Source organism: Salvelinus fontinalis, chromosome 42, assembly GCF_029448725.1.
Source record: "Salvelinus fontinalis isolate EN_2023a chromosome 42, ASM2944872v1, whole genome shotgun sequence".
Lineage (NCBI taxonomy): Eukaryota > Metazoa > Chordata > Actinopteri > Salmoniformes > Salmonidae > Salvelinus > Salvelinus fontinalis.
Genome location: NC_074706.1, coordinates 12625939 through 12642572, shown reverse-complemented (window position 1 = coordinate 12642572; position 16634 = coordinate 12625939). Strand labels below are relative to the sequence as shown.

At 40.3% G+C, this 16634-nt stretch overlaps 1 protein-coding gene across 1 annotated transcript; it reads right to left on the bottom strand.

Annotated features, from left to right (window-relative positions):
• Positions 1-6091: 6091 nt before the first annotated feature.
• On the bottom strand, positions 6092-15353 carry LOC129841322 (TNFAIP3-interacting protein 2-like). Its single transcript, XM_055909538.1, has 6 exons — positions 14590-15353; positions 13598-13903; positions 11105-11194; positions 10174-10515; positions 9725-9847; positions 6092-7886 (listed from the first exon to the last, which is right to left on the bottom strand). Exons 1-6 carry the CDS (start codon positions 14908-14910, stop codon positions 7593-7595), a joined length of 1476 nt encoding a protein of 491 aa, XP_055765513.1. The 5' UTR covers positions 14911-15353; the 3' UTR covers positions 6092-7592.
• Positions 15354-16634: the final 1281 nt, after the last annotated feature.

Sequence of the window (16634 nt, the reverse complement as noted above, 5' to 3'; positions counted from 1 at the left end):
GTCCTGTGGGACCCCATGTTCTCGTAGCAGTGACTGAAAAGGTAAGGGGCTGACTTGACTATCATGACTTGACTGTGTTATTTGTGCCCTCAGTCCTCTAGAAGAACATACGTCGCTCTGGCTCTTCGATACTCACAGAACTCTGGGGGGAAACGTGGTTGATGACGGTGTTATGAAATTGATGGTTTTCCCTTGGAGGGTAAATGGGTGATGTGTGTTTGTGGAATGACGTGGTAGTCTGGTAGAAATGAAGGTCCTAGATGCCCAAATACCAAACCAATGTATGACACTGTTGCCATTGTCTGACCCTCTTATTATATTCTTATTAAATTATATTTACTCAATGTAATCTGTGTGAATGTGCCTTCAGAAAGTATTCACACCCTTGACTTTTTACACATTTCATCCTGAATTTAAAATAGATTAAATTTAAACAAAAATAGTCACAAAATTTAACACAAAATATTCCATAATGACAAAGTGGAATAGTTTTTTGAAATGTATTACAAATTAATTAAAAATTAATAGCTGATATATTTGGGGTCAAGTATTTAACCCCTTTTTTTATAGAAAGTCTAAAGTTCAGGAGTAAAAATGTGCTTAAGTTGCATGGACTCACTCTGCAGTAAAAACAAGTGTTAATTGCTCAAGGATTTCACCATGAAAGCCAATGGTGACTTTAAAACATTTAGAGTTTAATTGATGTGACAGAAGACAGGATGGATCAACAACATTGTAGTTACTCTACAATACTAACTTAATTGAGAGAGGGGAAAAAAGGAAGCCTGTACAGAATAACACATATTACAAAACATGTATCCTGTTTTCAACAAGGCACTAAAGTAATACTGCAAAGCAATTAACTTTTTGTTAATGCAGTGTTTGTGGTGATTCCAGTAACATTACTGAGTATCACTCCATATTTTCAAGCATAGTGGTGGCTGCATGTTATGGGCATGCTTGTAAATGTTAAGGACTGGGGAATTTTTCAGGATAAAAAATAAACAGAATGGTGCTAAGCACAGGCTAAATCCTAGAGGAAAACCTGATTCCGCCTGCTTTCCACCAGACACTGGGAGATGAATTCACCTTTCAGCAGGACAATAACCTAAAACACAAGGCCAAATCTACACTGGAGTTGCTTACCAAGAAGACAGTGAATGTTCCTGAGTTAGATTTTCAAGCAGATTTAAGTTAAAACTATGGCAAGACTTGAAAATTGTTGTCTAGCAATGATCAACAACCAATGGTTGTCTAGCAATGACAGAGCTTGAAGAATTTTGAAAAGAATAATGGGTAAATAATGTACAATCCAGGTGTACAAAGCTCTTAGAGACTTATCCAAAAATACTAACAGCTGTAATCGCTGCCAAAGGTGATTCTAACATGTATTAACTCAGGGGTGTGCTAATTTGCAAAAATGTATAAAAACATCACCTTGTCATTATGGGGTATTGTGTGTAGATGGGGGAGAAAAAAATGATTTAATCCATTTTGAATTAAGACTGTCTCACAACAAAATGTGGAATACATCAATGGGTATGAATACTTTCTTAACATACCTAAAATGAATGCAGTGCACATTCATAGGGGGCCCAGGAGGATGTGCTCTTGAAATGACAAACCACATGATTTTTAGCCCCCAATGGCAACCCCCATTAATTTTATTTTCACTTTCAAATGACACCTACAAAAAGGGAACTTTTTGAAGCTATCTGTCGTCTTCTGAACTTCCTTTTTTTTTTGATTAGCATCCTGCCAAGCGCCACAGTGCGCGGTTGAGCAAGCGGCCTCAATGTCACATGACACCAAGCAAGATTAATTCAACAGTGCTTGATCATCTGAGCTCATTTCCATATGAATAGCAAGACAAACTAGTTATTAGGTAGATTAGCTATCTGTTTTACTGTATGAGGTACTGCACATTTGCACTAAGGGTTCACACAGGAATGAGGTCACAGTCACACAATAACTAGTATGTACTTCCTGTGAGGCAGACTTCCTGTGAGGCAGATTAACACCTACTTAAAACTGACAGGTATAAGGCTTTATAACTTGTTATAAGCATGTATGAGCCTTTTTGATGTCGTATTATAAGGATAAAAAATATATTATGTCAATCTTTGTAACAAATTTTCAACTGCCTCAAATGACTAATGGGCCATACATGTTCACGACAGGTCTTACAGTGCATTATAATGCATTGTAAGTAAAGTGTTCTCACAACATTACATACTCATCAAATATAGTTTTTTTTCTCCCATAAACTTAACTCGTAAAACTATCTACCTCTTTAAAGAGTATCTTAAATAAATCCCACAGCACTTGTCTTTTCCTACTTTGATGATAACTACTTTGTTGCAACTTGCCAGGTCGCAGGTCGCAACTTGCAGCCTACCTGGTTAAATAAAGGTGAAATAATGAAAAAAATGAGGGTAAATGTACTTGCTACGATTGTCATATGTTGTTGTCTCACCTAGTTTAAGATTAAGATGAATGCGCTAATAATATAAGTCACTCTGGATAAGAGCGTCTGCTAAGTGACTAAAACATAAATGTAAAACAAGTTGGAGTGACTTAATCAAACATTTCAAGAGAGGAAGAGGAATTGAGTAACAATGACCTTAACAGTAGGACATTCTCCCTTATTGCTTGCTTCCTCATATTTTTCAAGGATCAACTGCTCTTATCACAGATGGGTTTCACAATGAATAGTCACTATTCATACACATTTGTCGGGTGAAAGAAATGCGGGAAATTTTCATCAGAGAGAAGTTGAAACATTATGGATTGAAGAGACAGCACAGCTGAAATTAGTCATTGTTTATTTCTGTAATGAATAGCTGACCAACTGACTGCCTGCCTGTACAGTGTGTTTGCTCTCAGTCACCAATGATGTAAGAACGGACATCTGCTTTTGAGTAAGCGAGGGCATACAAGAAGGACTACCTGAACTAGACAAGGACATTAATATTTGCTCTGGTATTTGTGAAACATAATTTAAATTACTGTAGATTATACATTAATACATTGATGAAAGTATTATTTATTTCCTTTTTCAGGAATCCCTCGGTCTCCAAAGTTCATGAAAATTAACTCGATGATATTGATGATATTATTATGTATGATACATAATATATGCCATTTAGCAGACGCTTTTATCCAAAGCAACTTACAGTCATGGGGTGGCAGGTAGCCTAGTGGTTAGAGCATTGGACTAGTAACAGAAAGGTTGCAAGATCAAATCCCCAAGCTGACAAGGTAGAAATCTGTCGTTCTGCCCCTGAACAAGGCACTGTTCCTACGCCGTCGTTGAAAATAAGAATTTGTTCCTAACTGACTTGCCTTGTTAAATAAAGGTAAATTAAAAGTATACATTACGTATGGGTAGCCCCAGGAATCAATGCTAGAACCCTGGTGCAATTGCCATGCTCTAACAACTGAGCCATATTGGACCACATGTATGACATTACTCTTATTCTACATTTTCTATATAACTAAAATAATCTAAAAAAAAAACTATCTGCATCACTATTACTTTGAAGAAACCTGACAATCCTTGGCTTTGGCCTCTATCCCTCTAGCCTGTGATGGCTGGGGTTAAAAAATATCATGGTGCTATTTTCAGTACACAGGGCAGGGCTCTAACTACGACAGGGGCGAGAGGCAATAGGGTTATTAGAGGGGATCAGACCTGAAGGTTGCCTGTAGCTTGTAATCAGTAGGGGGGGGGGGTTCATTATTATACTCCACAATGACGTTTTGTACCAGCAAGTGGAAAACCACTCTAAGCCAATGAACTGACCTTTCTTATAAAATAAACGAACAAAGGAAATTGGCAATAATACCAACCACCTCCAACCCCCTATAACTAATAATGATCTACAGCTCCCAAGAATAGAGCTGCCACGCTCCACTTTCAAGTGAACCAGAGAGCATCGCATACAGTGCGTGTTGGGAATTCCCTTTATGGGAATTTCCCATTCGTTTTGGATACACATGAGATTAAATGCCACATTTATCCATTCTGTAGTCTGTCTAGATAAGTGTCAGGCTAAGTTTTCCCATTGCTGAAAAAATGCATGACTTGGACAGATCTCGTAGACACCCGGTTAATGGAAACCTAGTGGCGCCAGGAACTGTTTTGCCACGTCATCTGACTTGAAATTCATGGATTTGTAAACGTAGGTAGTCAACCATTGTTTCTATTAAAAGGTCGCTGAGTGCAGCAAAAGGGATTTGTGATACCACATTTTTCCACTCCATACAGGTGGGCTGTGTGTTCACATATAGACCAACCGTGCAGTTGTGTAGGTGTTTGGGGGGGAAATTCCTGTCAAACCCAACCATGGCTTATTTGGGGGCCGTGTGTGTGTGTGTGTGACACTATGTGTGTGTGGGTCTTATGCAACAGTCAAATAAGGATTGCTGTACAAAGCTACAATCTGAAACACAACCAATTGAATTATTGAATTAAACTTCTCATAGAATCACCCTCTTTTTACTGAACAGATGTAAATGTCTGAGAATGATAGGAACTGGTCCAACCGCAAACATCTTCCCCAGACTGCATATGAGTATGCGGCGTGCAATGTCATCTCGAGACTGTGGCTGAGTCTCACATGACACCCTATTCCCTATTTAGTGCATTACTTTTGAGGGAATAGTGCACTATCTAGGGAATAGAGTGCCATTTGGAACACAGTCTGTGACTTAGCTCTTCGGAGGACTCTGAAACTTCTGATGGAGTTTCTATCTCTTTCAGCTGCTATAGTCCCTTGACACAATTAGCGAGGCCTTTCTTGTAGGAGGTCACAGTTCCTATAAGTGAGGCCCCATTTGCATCTGTACAGCAAGAGTGACCTCGTGTCTGTACTCTACTTCTATATAGGATATAGTTTAAAAGCTTGTTTAAGGACACTTTTTAGAGTTTAGAAGTTTAGAGTTTAAAATTCAATTGAAGTGTCATTGTACAATATTACAACAGTAATACCTATTACAGACTTAAAACATATTGTATATACTGTCTGTGACACTATAATCCTCCGTAGGCAGTCATAATACACTATATCAATATCAGCCATACTACACTAGGCTAAATCATCAATTCAAATATAGAAAGATACAAAAAAACAAAGTAACACCTATACCTCTGAACTGCAAAATAATTGACTAGGTTTTTAAATTGTGTTCTAATCATACCAGTACACAGAAGAGTGTGACATGGAACTCTCTCTCTTTCAAGATAAACTGGGACTCCAATAACAATATTGCTCTGCAATATTAAAGCTGATCTACCCACTAAAAAACAAAAAAAAACAATGGAGCTTAACGATCCAGTGATCTGCTACTTTAGTGTCTCGAACACGGAAATACATGGACTACACACACACACACACACACACACACACACACACACACACAGACCTTGTTTGGTGCTTCATCTGCCACCCCTTTAAATAGCTACTTTCTAACAGGGAATGTCCAGTTCCCTGCGGCCATATTGTACCCGTAACAACTGGTCCTGGACTTGTGTTGTTTAGCTCAAAATGATTTAATTGAGAACTAGTCTGAAGACAACTGATCCCAAATCAGTAGTTAGGAGCAGGATGTAACCAGAGCCTCTGTCTCACTGGTCTCTAGTCCCCTTGCTGTGTTCACTTCAGCCACACAGGACAGCTGGGAATGTGGCACTGACACAGGACAGCGTGCCCATTCAGGCTACTCTGGGAAGGGGTTTCCCAAAGTGTGTACAAACATACACACAGTCAGACAAGGAACGTCCACAGTCACACAAATACACACATACCAGCGCACGCACGCACGCACACAAATATTAACACTTGTTGGACACGCACACACACGAATGCAGATAGACGCGCACACACACACACACTTGGGTCCTGTGGGACCTGAGTTTCAATGGTTAATCTATGGTCAGAGCCTCTCGCTGTCTCACACTCTCACTCCTCCTGACTCTGCCCCCAAAACTATAATTTGACAAGCAGTTATCCACCAAGCAAACAAAAATCCAACAAAAGTTCCTCAAGCTGAGATGTTGTCTGGTTTGTATCACAAACACTCCACATGATTGGTCAAACAACCGTTTTTTTATTACAAAAATATCTTTTCCATTAAACAGGTTAAAACAAATAGTCACATGTTGATGTTTATAAATCAATGGCTTCTAGAAAAATAAAACTTGAGTCAGTTCGGAGGTAATTTCTACTAATGTAGTTTCAAATGTCAGACACTTTTTTTAAGGTGCCATGTTATGGAGAATTTGTCTCCCACACTGTCTTATCGTACCAGGATGTGGGAAACATACTGCTTTGGTGTACCAGGATTCAGACGACACCTCAAAACATGATGGCGATGTTCATTTTGACACGGCACTGTAAAGATTTGCCAATTTGAAAAAGAAATAGCAAATAAATATTCAATCGTATATAATACTGTGAATACATATTTCCAGGCACAAAGATCATAGGTGAATATATATAGGTTCAATTGAAAATAGATGACTTACACAAAACATGTCAACAACATCAAAATATACAGTACAACAAATAGCACCATGGTAACGAAAGGCCACGTTCATACAGTATCTTCAACCAGAAAGAAGCTTATGTATTTCAAATCCAGTAAATGCATCTGTACATAAACGATTACTTTGGTAACCAGGTTAGGAAAGTGCAACAGATTAACAATTTGATGCCGGAATATTGAATTGAGGTTTGTGACATTGAAATATCGCAATTAACATCCAATTTCCCATCTAGATTTTCGACAGAGCACGCAATCAACCATCTCCACACAGAAACACACCCATGCAGTATCATGTGATAATTGACATGGATCATGTAGTCAGACATGAGTGGGTTTGCACTGGAAATCGCCTCGGCTTGCCAAACCAAAGCTATTTCACAAAAACTTGATTTTACACACTTACTTTTCCCACTGGTATTTATCAGGTATTTACTAGGAACTCAACCCATTCAAAATGGTGGCCAGTGGTGTTTTTTGTTACGAATCCGAAAGAAAGAAACAGATCATTCAAAGTCATTACTGTGTTATCATTTTGTCATGTAGTTTCCTGGTAAATACCTGCTCTTTTCTGTACTGTAAAATAAAGTGCTACCGCTATTTCTCCCACTACGACCATCAAGCTAGTACTGACACTCCAACTCTGCATCGATAATATATTTGATTCTGTCCTTTAACAACCAAAAAGCATGGTAGCGTCTGAAGTCCAGGTAGTACCTCCCTGTTTCAGTCCATTTTCTTCCATTTAGTGCCTAATGAACACAACCCAGTTGAACTAGTCAGTTTTCGAAGCTCCCCGGTACCAACCCTTCTTAGGGTGCATGTAGTGCTTTTTCTTCAGTGCTCAATTATCATCAGTTAGCGATATTAGTCTTAACACCCCAGTGGGGTGGGCGGGGTAGTAACTCTCTTAGCTTGGGAGTAGGGAAAAGTTGCCCCTAGACACTGATCTTGGGTCAGTTTTGCATTTTCCCCACTTTATGGTTTTGTTTGGGGAATGGAAGCTGATCCTATATCTGTACCTAGAGGAAACTTCACGCCGGAGCTCATAGTCTGGCACACTCCTCGAAGTGATTGAGGTACTCCACCGTATGTGCGTCATCATACGTGGTGAAGCATCGTGGGCATTGGAGTTCCGACGAACCCTGGCACTTTGTCCAGGTGGGACTGGGTGCTAATACCGCCGACGCCGCCCCAGGCGATGTCCCGCTTTGATGTTTTGCCACAGGTGGATCAACGCTGTTCCTCAGCAGTGGTTCGGCCGAGTCCGTGCTCATACGCGGGGAGATCCGGTGTCCCATATGGACTTGGAACGTGGAGTCGACATCTCTAGTAGGGCTCTGGAAGAGAAATTAATGATGATCATGAGTAAAAGTGTTCCTTCCCATAGCCAAACTGGGCATAGTAGCACTTTGAGGATAATGTATTAAACACTCCATACAAATAAAATGATCACTTTATCATTATTATTATTTTAAGAAAGTGCCCTCTGTTGTTCCCTAATGTGATGGCTGACCAATCAGGCTGTTACCAACCCGTAGTAAACTTTTTGAAAAAATTGTGTTTGACCTGATACAATGCTATTTTACAGTGAACAATTTGACAACAGACTTCCAGCACGCTTATAAGAAAGGACATTCAACAAACACAGCATTTACACAAATGACTGACGATTGGCTGAGAGAAATTGATGATACAAATATTGTGAGGGCTGTTTTGTTAGACTTCAGTGCTGCTTTTGACATTATCGATCATAATCTGCTATTGGAAAAACGTATGTGTTATGGCTTTACATTGTGGATAAAGAGTTACCTGTCTAACAGAACAGAGGTTGTTATTTAATGGAAAGCTCTCCAACATAATCCAGGTGGAATTCCCCAGGGCAGCTGTCTAGGCCCATTTTTTTTTCAATCTTTACTAATGACATGTAAATCCAGTGTGTCTATGGATGACTCAACACTATACACGTCAGCTACTACAGCGACTGAAATGACTGCAACACTTAACAAAGAGCTGCAGTGAGTTTCAGAATGGGTGGCAAGGAATAAGTTAGTCTTAAATATTTCTAAAACTAAAAGCACTGTATTTGGGATAAATCATTCACTAAACCATAAACCTCAACTAAATCTTGTAATGAATAATGTGGATATTGAGCAAGTTGAGGTGACTAAACTGCTTGGAGTAACCCTGGATTGTAAACTGTCATGGTCAAAACATACTGATACAACAGTAGCTAAGATGGGGATAAGGCTAAAGTGCTGCTCTGCCTTAATAATAATATCAACAAGGCAGGTCCTACAGGCCTTAGTTTTGTCGCACTTGGACTACTGTTCAGTTGTGTTGTCAGGTGCCATAAAGAGGGACTTAGGAAAATTACAATTAACTCAGAACAGGGCAGCATGGCTGGCCCTTAAATGTACACAGGGAGCTAACATTAATGATATGCATGTCAATCTCTCCTGGCTCAATATGGAAGAGAGATTGACTTCATCACTACTTGTTTTTGTAAGAAGTGTTGACAAGCTGAATGTACCGAGCTGTCTGTTTAAATTACTAGCACACATCTCGGAAACCCATGCATACCCTACAAGACATGCCACCAGAGGTCTCTTCACAATCCCCAAGTCAAGAACAGACTATGGGAGGCGCACAGTACTACATAAAGCAATGACTACATGGAACTCTATTCCACATCAGGTAACTGATGCAAGCAGTAGAATCAGATTTTAAAAAACAGGTACAAATAAACCTTATGGAACAGTGTGAACTGTGAAGAGACACACACAAAAGGTACAGACACACGCATACAAGCGCTAGCACACGTATATTGTAATATTGTTGTATGGTGGTATTATACATTTTGTATTGTAGATATGTAGGGGTGTAGTAATGTTATATGATGTAATGTTTTATCTTTGTTTTATATGTAATGTAAGTGCCTTAATGTGTTTGGACCCCAGGAAGTGTAGCTGCTGCCTTGGCAACAGCTAATGGGGATCCCTAATAAATACAAATACAAATACTGTATCTTATTAGCCATTAGCGAACTGTATGAAGAACATGTCTGTCGAAACATCATTGTATCATCAATCCTCAATAAATGGCAAATGTAACATATCTCCTGAAACACATTTGTATGTGATGTATGCTAGTAATGACTGTGTGTGTGTGGCCTTACCTGTGCCTGTGTGTGTAGCTGCTCTTGTAGTTGAGATACTTCCTCTTGCAGGTCCTGGATCCTGCCCTGCGCTCTCTCCCTGTCTGCCCGCTCCGACTTAAAGTCATCTGTGTAGATGATAACCTGTGAAGGAGAGAGGGAAAGGGTGAGGGTATGTGTGAGAAAGAGAGAGGGATACGTTTCTGATTCAACTGAATAGGGTGGAACTGTATGTGAGAGAGAAGAGAGAGAGGTTTCTGGATTCAATGGGGTTTTCTTTAAAGACAGTGCTATGTGATGCATGGATTCATGTGTACGTGTCAGAGAGAAAGAAGAGGGAGCGCAAGAGTGGGGAGACAGAGGGAGAAACAGACAGAGAGATAGAAAGAGAAAAAGAGACAAAGAGAATGTGAGAGAGACAAAGAGAAATTGAAAGAGAGATGAGTCAGACGATCCTACACCAGACTAACCTGTTGCTCTAGCGTCTGGATGCTCTCCTGGTATCGTCTCCTGTTCTCAACCAGCTCTCTCCCCAACCTCCCACAGTCCCTCATCTTTTCCTCCAATAGGCCGTTGAGCCTGGCTATCTCCTGCTGGAGCAACCCAGCGTTGGCTGAGACCAACTCAGGTAACAAGCCCAGGCCAGCCCCAGGCTCTTGTGTAGGCCTGGGCCCTAGCCTAGGCCCCACACCTGGAGCAGGGCTGGAGGCAGCAGCCAGGGCACTAGACTTATTCAGCCTCTGACACAGGCTCCTCACAAACTCTTCCCTGCTCGAGTCATACTTTTGCCATTTGGAGTTCAGACCTTCCACCTGGGAAATTTAAGGAGGGAGGGGAAGAGGGAGACATTAGTCACAAACATGTACACACACTTGTGCACACACAGCTTCTCACACACACACGGCTGTTCAACTTTGGTTCTTTCAAAGAAATATAAAATATTCAAACTTTATTTAACTAGACAAGTCAGTGAAGAACAGATTCTTATTTTTACAATGACAGCCTACACTGGCCAAACCTGGACGACGCTGGGCCAATTGTGCGCCGCCCTATGGGACTCCCAATCACGGCCGGTTGTGATACAGCCTGGATTCGAACCAGGGTGTCTGTAGTGACACCTCTAGCACTGAGATGCAGTGCCTTAGACCGCTGCAGTGCCTTAGACCGCTGCGCCACTCGGGTTCTGACAGCCCATTTGCTATGACAATGTTGGATTACTACAGTAATTACTATAGTATACGCATACTACAGTATACTACAGTCATGTATATTAAATACTACAGTATTCACTGTTGTGTTTTTACAGTAAAGTCTGCAAAAACACTACAGTGAATACCATAGTATACTATAGTATTTTTTAATGTAGGTAGAAGGGAGTTTCTACAGTGTGTTCCTGCTTACATATGCCACTCTTTGTTTTAGCTGTTGGTTCTCTTCTTGGAGTTTGCTGACCAGAGTGTCACCGCGACCCGCTTCCGTATTATCCGACATCTGACCATGAAAAGGGGAAACAAGAGCTCAAAATGAAACTATCTGTTTAGAAATACAACAGAAACAAACACTAACAACTTGGCTGAAAAGCACATAATGGCAGAGGCCGAGAGATTCCAAACGCTTTTATACACACACACACATCTTTTTCATTACTTACATTTTTTTTGTTTGGATAAGTTACAGTGAAAAAGCTTTTCCCAGTGAGCAAATACGTATTTTCAATGTATTTTGCAGATGGGGATGTAGTTTGGATGTAGCCACTGCTGTTCTCCTCTCTCAGTTGGAGTTCAGTGCTTGCAACCCCAGGATTGTGGGCTTTTGGGTTCGATTCCAGCATAGGCCACATATACTGCATATAACATTCAGTATATACAGTTTGCGGATATGAGTTAGCTCTTTACACTCGTACCCTTCTAAGGGTTCAAAATAGCGGATTTGGGTGATGATAAACACAGAAATTGGTATGCAGCGGCTGTACACTAACATGCTATATGTAACGTCAAAGCGCAAGGTCTCTGCTTCCCAACGCAGTATTGGTTTTGACTGACGGCGGTTCTGGACATGAACAAGAAGTTACCCCCATATCTCCCACAAATTGTGTCGTCTGAGTGAGGGAAATGCTGTCAATAATGAGGACTCTTATGTACTTTGAAAGATGAGACGTTGACGATTATAATACCACTTTGGTGTCACACAAGCAAGCCAAACACCCGTTAGTTCAAACGTGCAATTCCCCATTTCATATCACAAAACTCATGTAATATACAGTGCCAACGTTTATGATCACTGTGCTTGATGTACAGTTACAAGAATGACATGGTGTATTGTGAAGACATTTGCCGGGAACTCGTGATTCTATTCTAGTCGCACCAAAATGACAATTTGCTTTTCTGAATTGCCTTGTGAGAGCCTAACACCGTAAGATCGTATTTCGTAACTTAACTAGCCATGTTCGCAATAGAACACGCTTTCAAATGATGCCCACCTGACCAGATTGCGATTTTTAATGGACCATTTTTGGAATGCCTAAACAGCAACAGTAATTGTGTAAAGGCGGAGATCCAGGGCTGTGTTCCTAAGAAAACAACTACTGTACAAGTCTGCTTGCTCTAGTTCCTCAACGGTACAGCTAGGAGCGCTCAAAATAGCACCTTATAGTTGAAGACTCTTCTTTGAGTCATAAAAGTGCACTGAAATTAAGTAGGAACTGTGCACACTTTGGAGAGGTGTGTTGCCACATGGAGACTCCAGTTAGACCTCTCACTTGTAATTTCTTTGTCTTATGTTGCACCTACCCCAAATGACCATGAATATTCTTATCATGCTACCAGAGTATTTTCAGAGTTCATTTTATTCAACCTTTATTTAACTAAGCAAGCCAGTTAAGAACAAATTCTTATTTCACAATGACAGCCTAGGAACAGTGGGTCAACTGCCTTGTTCAGGGGCTGAACGACAGATTTCTACCTTGTCAGCTCAGAGATTTGATCTAGCAACCTTTCGGTTACTGGCCCAACGCTCTAACCACTAGGCTACCTGCCGCCCCCAAATGTGGCAAACAGAACAGTAACTGTAAAACACACATAAAATCAACACAATAATGTTTGGAGTCAGATATTTACAAGTCAAAAAGAAAACAAAGATGATGTACTGTCCAGAAGAGAGAGATGTGTTAGGTCTGTTTGAGGGGTGCAGCGGGGAGACTAGATGATGTACTGTCCAGAAGAGAGAGAGAGAGATGTGTTAGGTCTGTTTGAGGGGTGCAGCGGGGAGACTAGAAAACAAAGATGATGTACTGTCCAGAAGAGAGAGAGAGAGATGTGTTAGGTCTGTTTGAGGGGTGCAGCGGGGAGACTAGAAAACAAAGATGATGAACTGTTTTGTCCTCACCTTTAGTCTAATAATTATTTCCCCATAATCTCCAAACTGTTCCCTTTTGATTGCTACCATGGTTATGCATATGATTTCCATATTTCTTCTGTAAAAAAACATTTCAATTTAGCCCTATCTATATAGGCCAATTCCTACGAGTGTAAGGGGTTAATTGTAATTTGCATTGGATAAAAGCGCTTGATAACCATGCTACTACACACTTATTATAAACTGGGTGGGTCGTGCCCTGAATGCTGATTGGCTGACAGTCGCGGTATATCAGACCGTATACCACGGGTATGACAAAACATGTATTTTTACTGCTCTAATTACGTTGGTAACCAGTTTATAATAGCAATAAGGCACCTCGGGTGTTTGTGGTACATGGCCAATATACTACGGCGAAGGGCTGTGTCCAGGCACTCCGTGTTGCGTCGCGCATAAGAACAGCGCCTAAGCCCTGGTATATTGGCCATATACCACATCTCCTTGGGCCTTATTTCTTAATTATACAACCTTCATACACACCTCTTTTGCCTTCTGCTGTATTTTCACCTCCTCCGTCACTCTCTCTCCTCCTTTCTTCTCTCCCTCTAGTCGGCCCAGTAACTCTTGACACACCCTGACTGTGGCTCCCAGTTGGCCCCGGAGCTGGTCGGCCTCTTCAGCCAGCGAGGTGCACAGGACTGCACGGGTGGCCTGTGCTCGGTCCCTCTCGGCCAGGGCAGAGCGGAGCCTCTGGATAACCTGGTCCTTCTCGTGGTCCGGTTGACGGGTCACACTCTCCAGCTCACGTTCCTTCTCCCTCAGCTGCTGTCGCAACCTCTGTATCTCCTTCAGGGGTGAGAGAATAGAATAGAATAGGCTTGAGTGTCAAATGTGAGTCAAATGCCGAAGATACTTTTTAACATTTTTTTATTATTATTGATGGATAATATAGCTTTTTGTAATGTTTAATTGTATTGAATTATGACTTTTATGTGATACAGCTTTGTGTTTGTTTCGTGAAGTTAAGGCGAAACAACACTGACACCTGCACCCCGCCACACATTGAAATGGAAAAGAGAGGTTATTGCTATAGCAACATCCTCTATGCACTGCAAGGTGGTTTTGAAGCAGGGACATTTCATTAAGCCTAGTTGGCAAGTTTGGTGGTTGGTTAGGCCTACACTAGTAGTATTTCCAATAGACCTCAGTTAGGAACTAGTGTAGGGTTAGGGTTCTCTCAAACCAAGTGCATTTAGGCGTGGTGTAGGCTAGTGGCTATTTTCAGAGAAGACCATTTACAGTAGGCTTAAACTACCCTTCTTTCATAATGTGCAAATTGAAAATGAAAGGACACCCTTCATGTTGATCTAAATCTGTCATAAAGGATCGTTTTTATTCATTGACGTTGACATTTCAAGTAGGGCTATAACCTAATGTTAAAAGGCACAACTATGTTTCACAGGGTTAGTCTAAATATTAAATTCCACACGATAAACATTTAGAACACATAAAATTCAGTAAATTCTACTCACTTCTTGGCTCAACTCTGCTTGCTGAGCCGTATTCATTTCTGTGTCTTTCCATTTTTGCTTCAGTTTGCAGATCTCTTTGCATAAACTTTCCAGCAAAGATTTGGATGGTGCTATGACAACATGGTCATACCCTTCCACATTGATCCAGGTATTCTCGTATTTGCCCAACCTAGCCTTTAAATCTGCGATTACATTGTCCCTTTTGTAGATGTTCTTATTTAATGTGTCAATCTCCAGCAGAGTTTCGTGGTAGAAAGTATTCAATGTATTGCAGCTCCGTATCTTTGCTTTCAGTGTATCATTATCCAAAATGACATCCATCGTGTTCTTTATTCCAGAGTTAACACCTTTGCTTCTGATAGATGAGGATTGGGAAAAATCTTCAATATTCCATCAGCTTCTTAAATTAATCTGTTTATTGGTTCGATAGAGTTTGTGTTCGTAGGTTAGGCAACATGTCTTCAAAATTAGACTGAGGAGGATGTCAACTATGTAGCCAAAAGGATGTGGCTCATCTGAATTTGGAAAGAAATATTTCCGACAACTACAGGGACTTTCCTAGAGGGACTTCCCCTAAACAATAGGCGGACTTTTCTTGTACTTTACTTTTTAACAACGTCGGGTAAATTGACAACTCCTTTCCGAGTTGTTCAATCATCCATTCCAGTAACAATCTAAATAATATGATTTCGTTAATTGTCGACTGGACTAAATTGACACAGTTTGACAGGAGTAAAATAAAAAAAACGCAGCTGCTAGAAGTCTTTGCACATGCGTACAACATTTCCGGTAACATACTAGGCTACCTCCCTCTTCTGATTTGCGTAAATCCACAGATCATGCAATTCTGGTTTGACGGTTTCTAAACATATGGCCTTTGCTTGAGTAATCCGCCTTGGTAAAAATCCGTGAAGCAACTCTGTTTTATCGGATGGAATGTAAAATGAGTTGCCGGTAGCTCTATTTTCCTGAATGAATGACAATTCCGAATAATTTCATGAAAGGTTGTCTGCTGTTATGTAGCCCTAATCTGGTGTGTTTAATTCATTTGTTTACAAAACAGATGTTGAATTCAACATTATGGAAAAGCGTCAATTGTAAACGTGCCAGCAGTGGGACGTAGGTTAGTTTATCTGGGACTGATACATGAGTTTAGCCGTAGGCAATGAATTATCAACCTCAAATCTACCTAGCCTACATTGGGATTTTGACCAAAAGGATGTGGCCAGTACCTGTATCGTACCTGTGACTTTCGCGTTATTAGCAGGACTGAGCTAACCGGCTAGGTGAAACCAGCAATGGCTTATTGTATTATTTAAAGCAATCATGTATCCATTCTGCAAGCCCAGTTCGTAATGATACATTGTAACAACGGCCAGGTCGCACCAGACTCGAAACAAATCACGATACAAAAAAAAATCGGTCGCCAATGTGAAATTTATTTTCCTTGTCGATGTAGGCCACTGCCCTAAAGAAAGTAAGATCTGAGTGTGTAACAGCTCATCACAATTTCTAGGCACTGGGGGCCTTAAGTACACAAGTAAAACTACTTTGAAGTACTACTGAAGTAGTTTTTGGGGGAATCTGTACTTTACTATTTATATTTTTGCCAACTTTTACTTTTACTTCACCACATTCCTAAAGCAAATAATGTACTTTTTACTTCATACATTTTCCCTGACACCCACAAGTACTCTTTACATTTTGACAGGAAAATGGTTCAATTCACACACTTGTCAAGAGAACGTCCCTGGTCATCCCCAACTACCTCTGATCTGGCAAACTCATTAAACACAAATGCTTCGTTTGTAAATTATGTCTGAATGTTCAATAAACATAAAAACACAATTGTGACATCTGGTTTGTTTAATATAAGGAATTTTAAATGATTTATACTTTTATATTTACTTTTGATACTTAAGTACATTTTAGCAATTCCATTTACTTTTGATACTTAAGTATATTTAAAACCAAATACTTTTAGACTTTTACTCAAGTAGTATTTTACTGGGTGACTTTAACTTTTAATTGCTCATTTTCTTTTA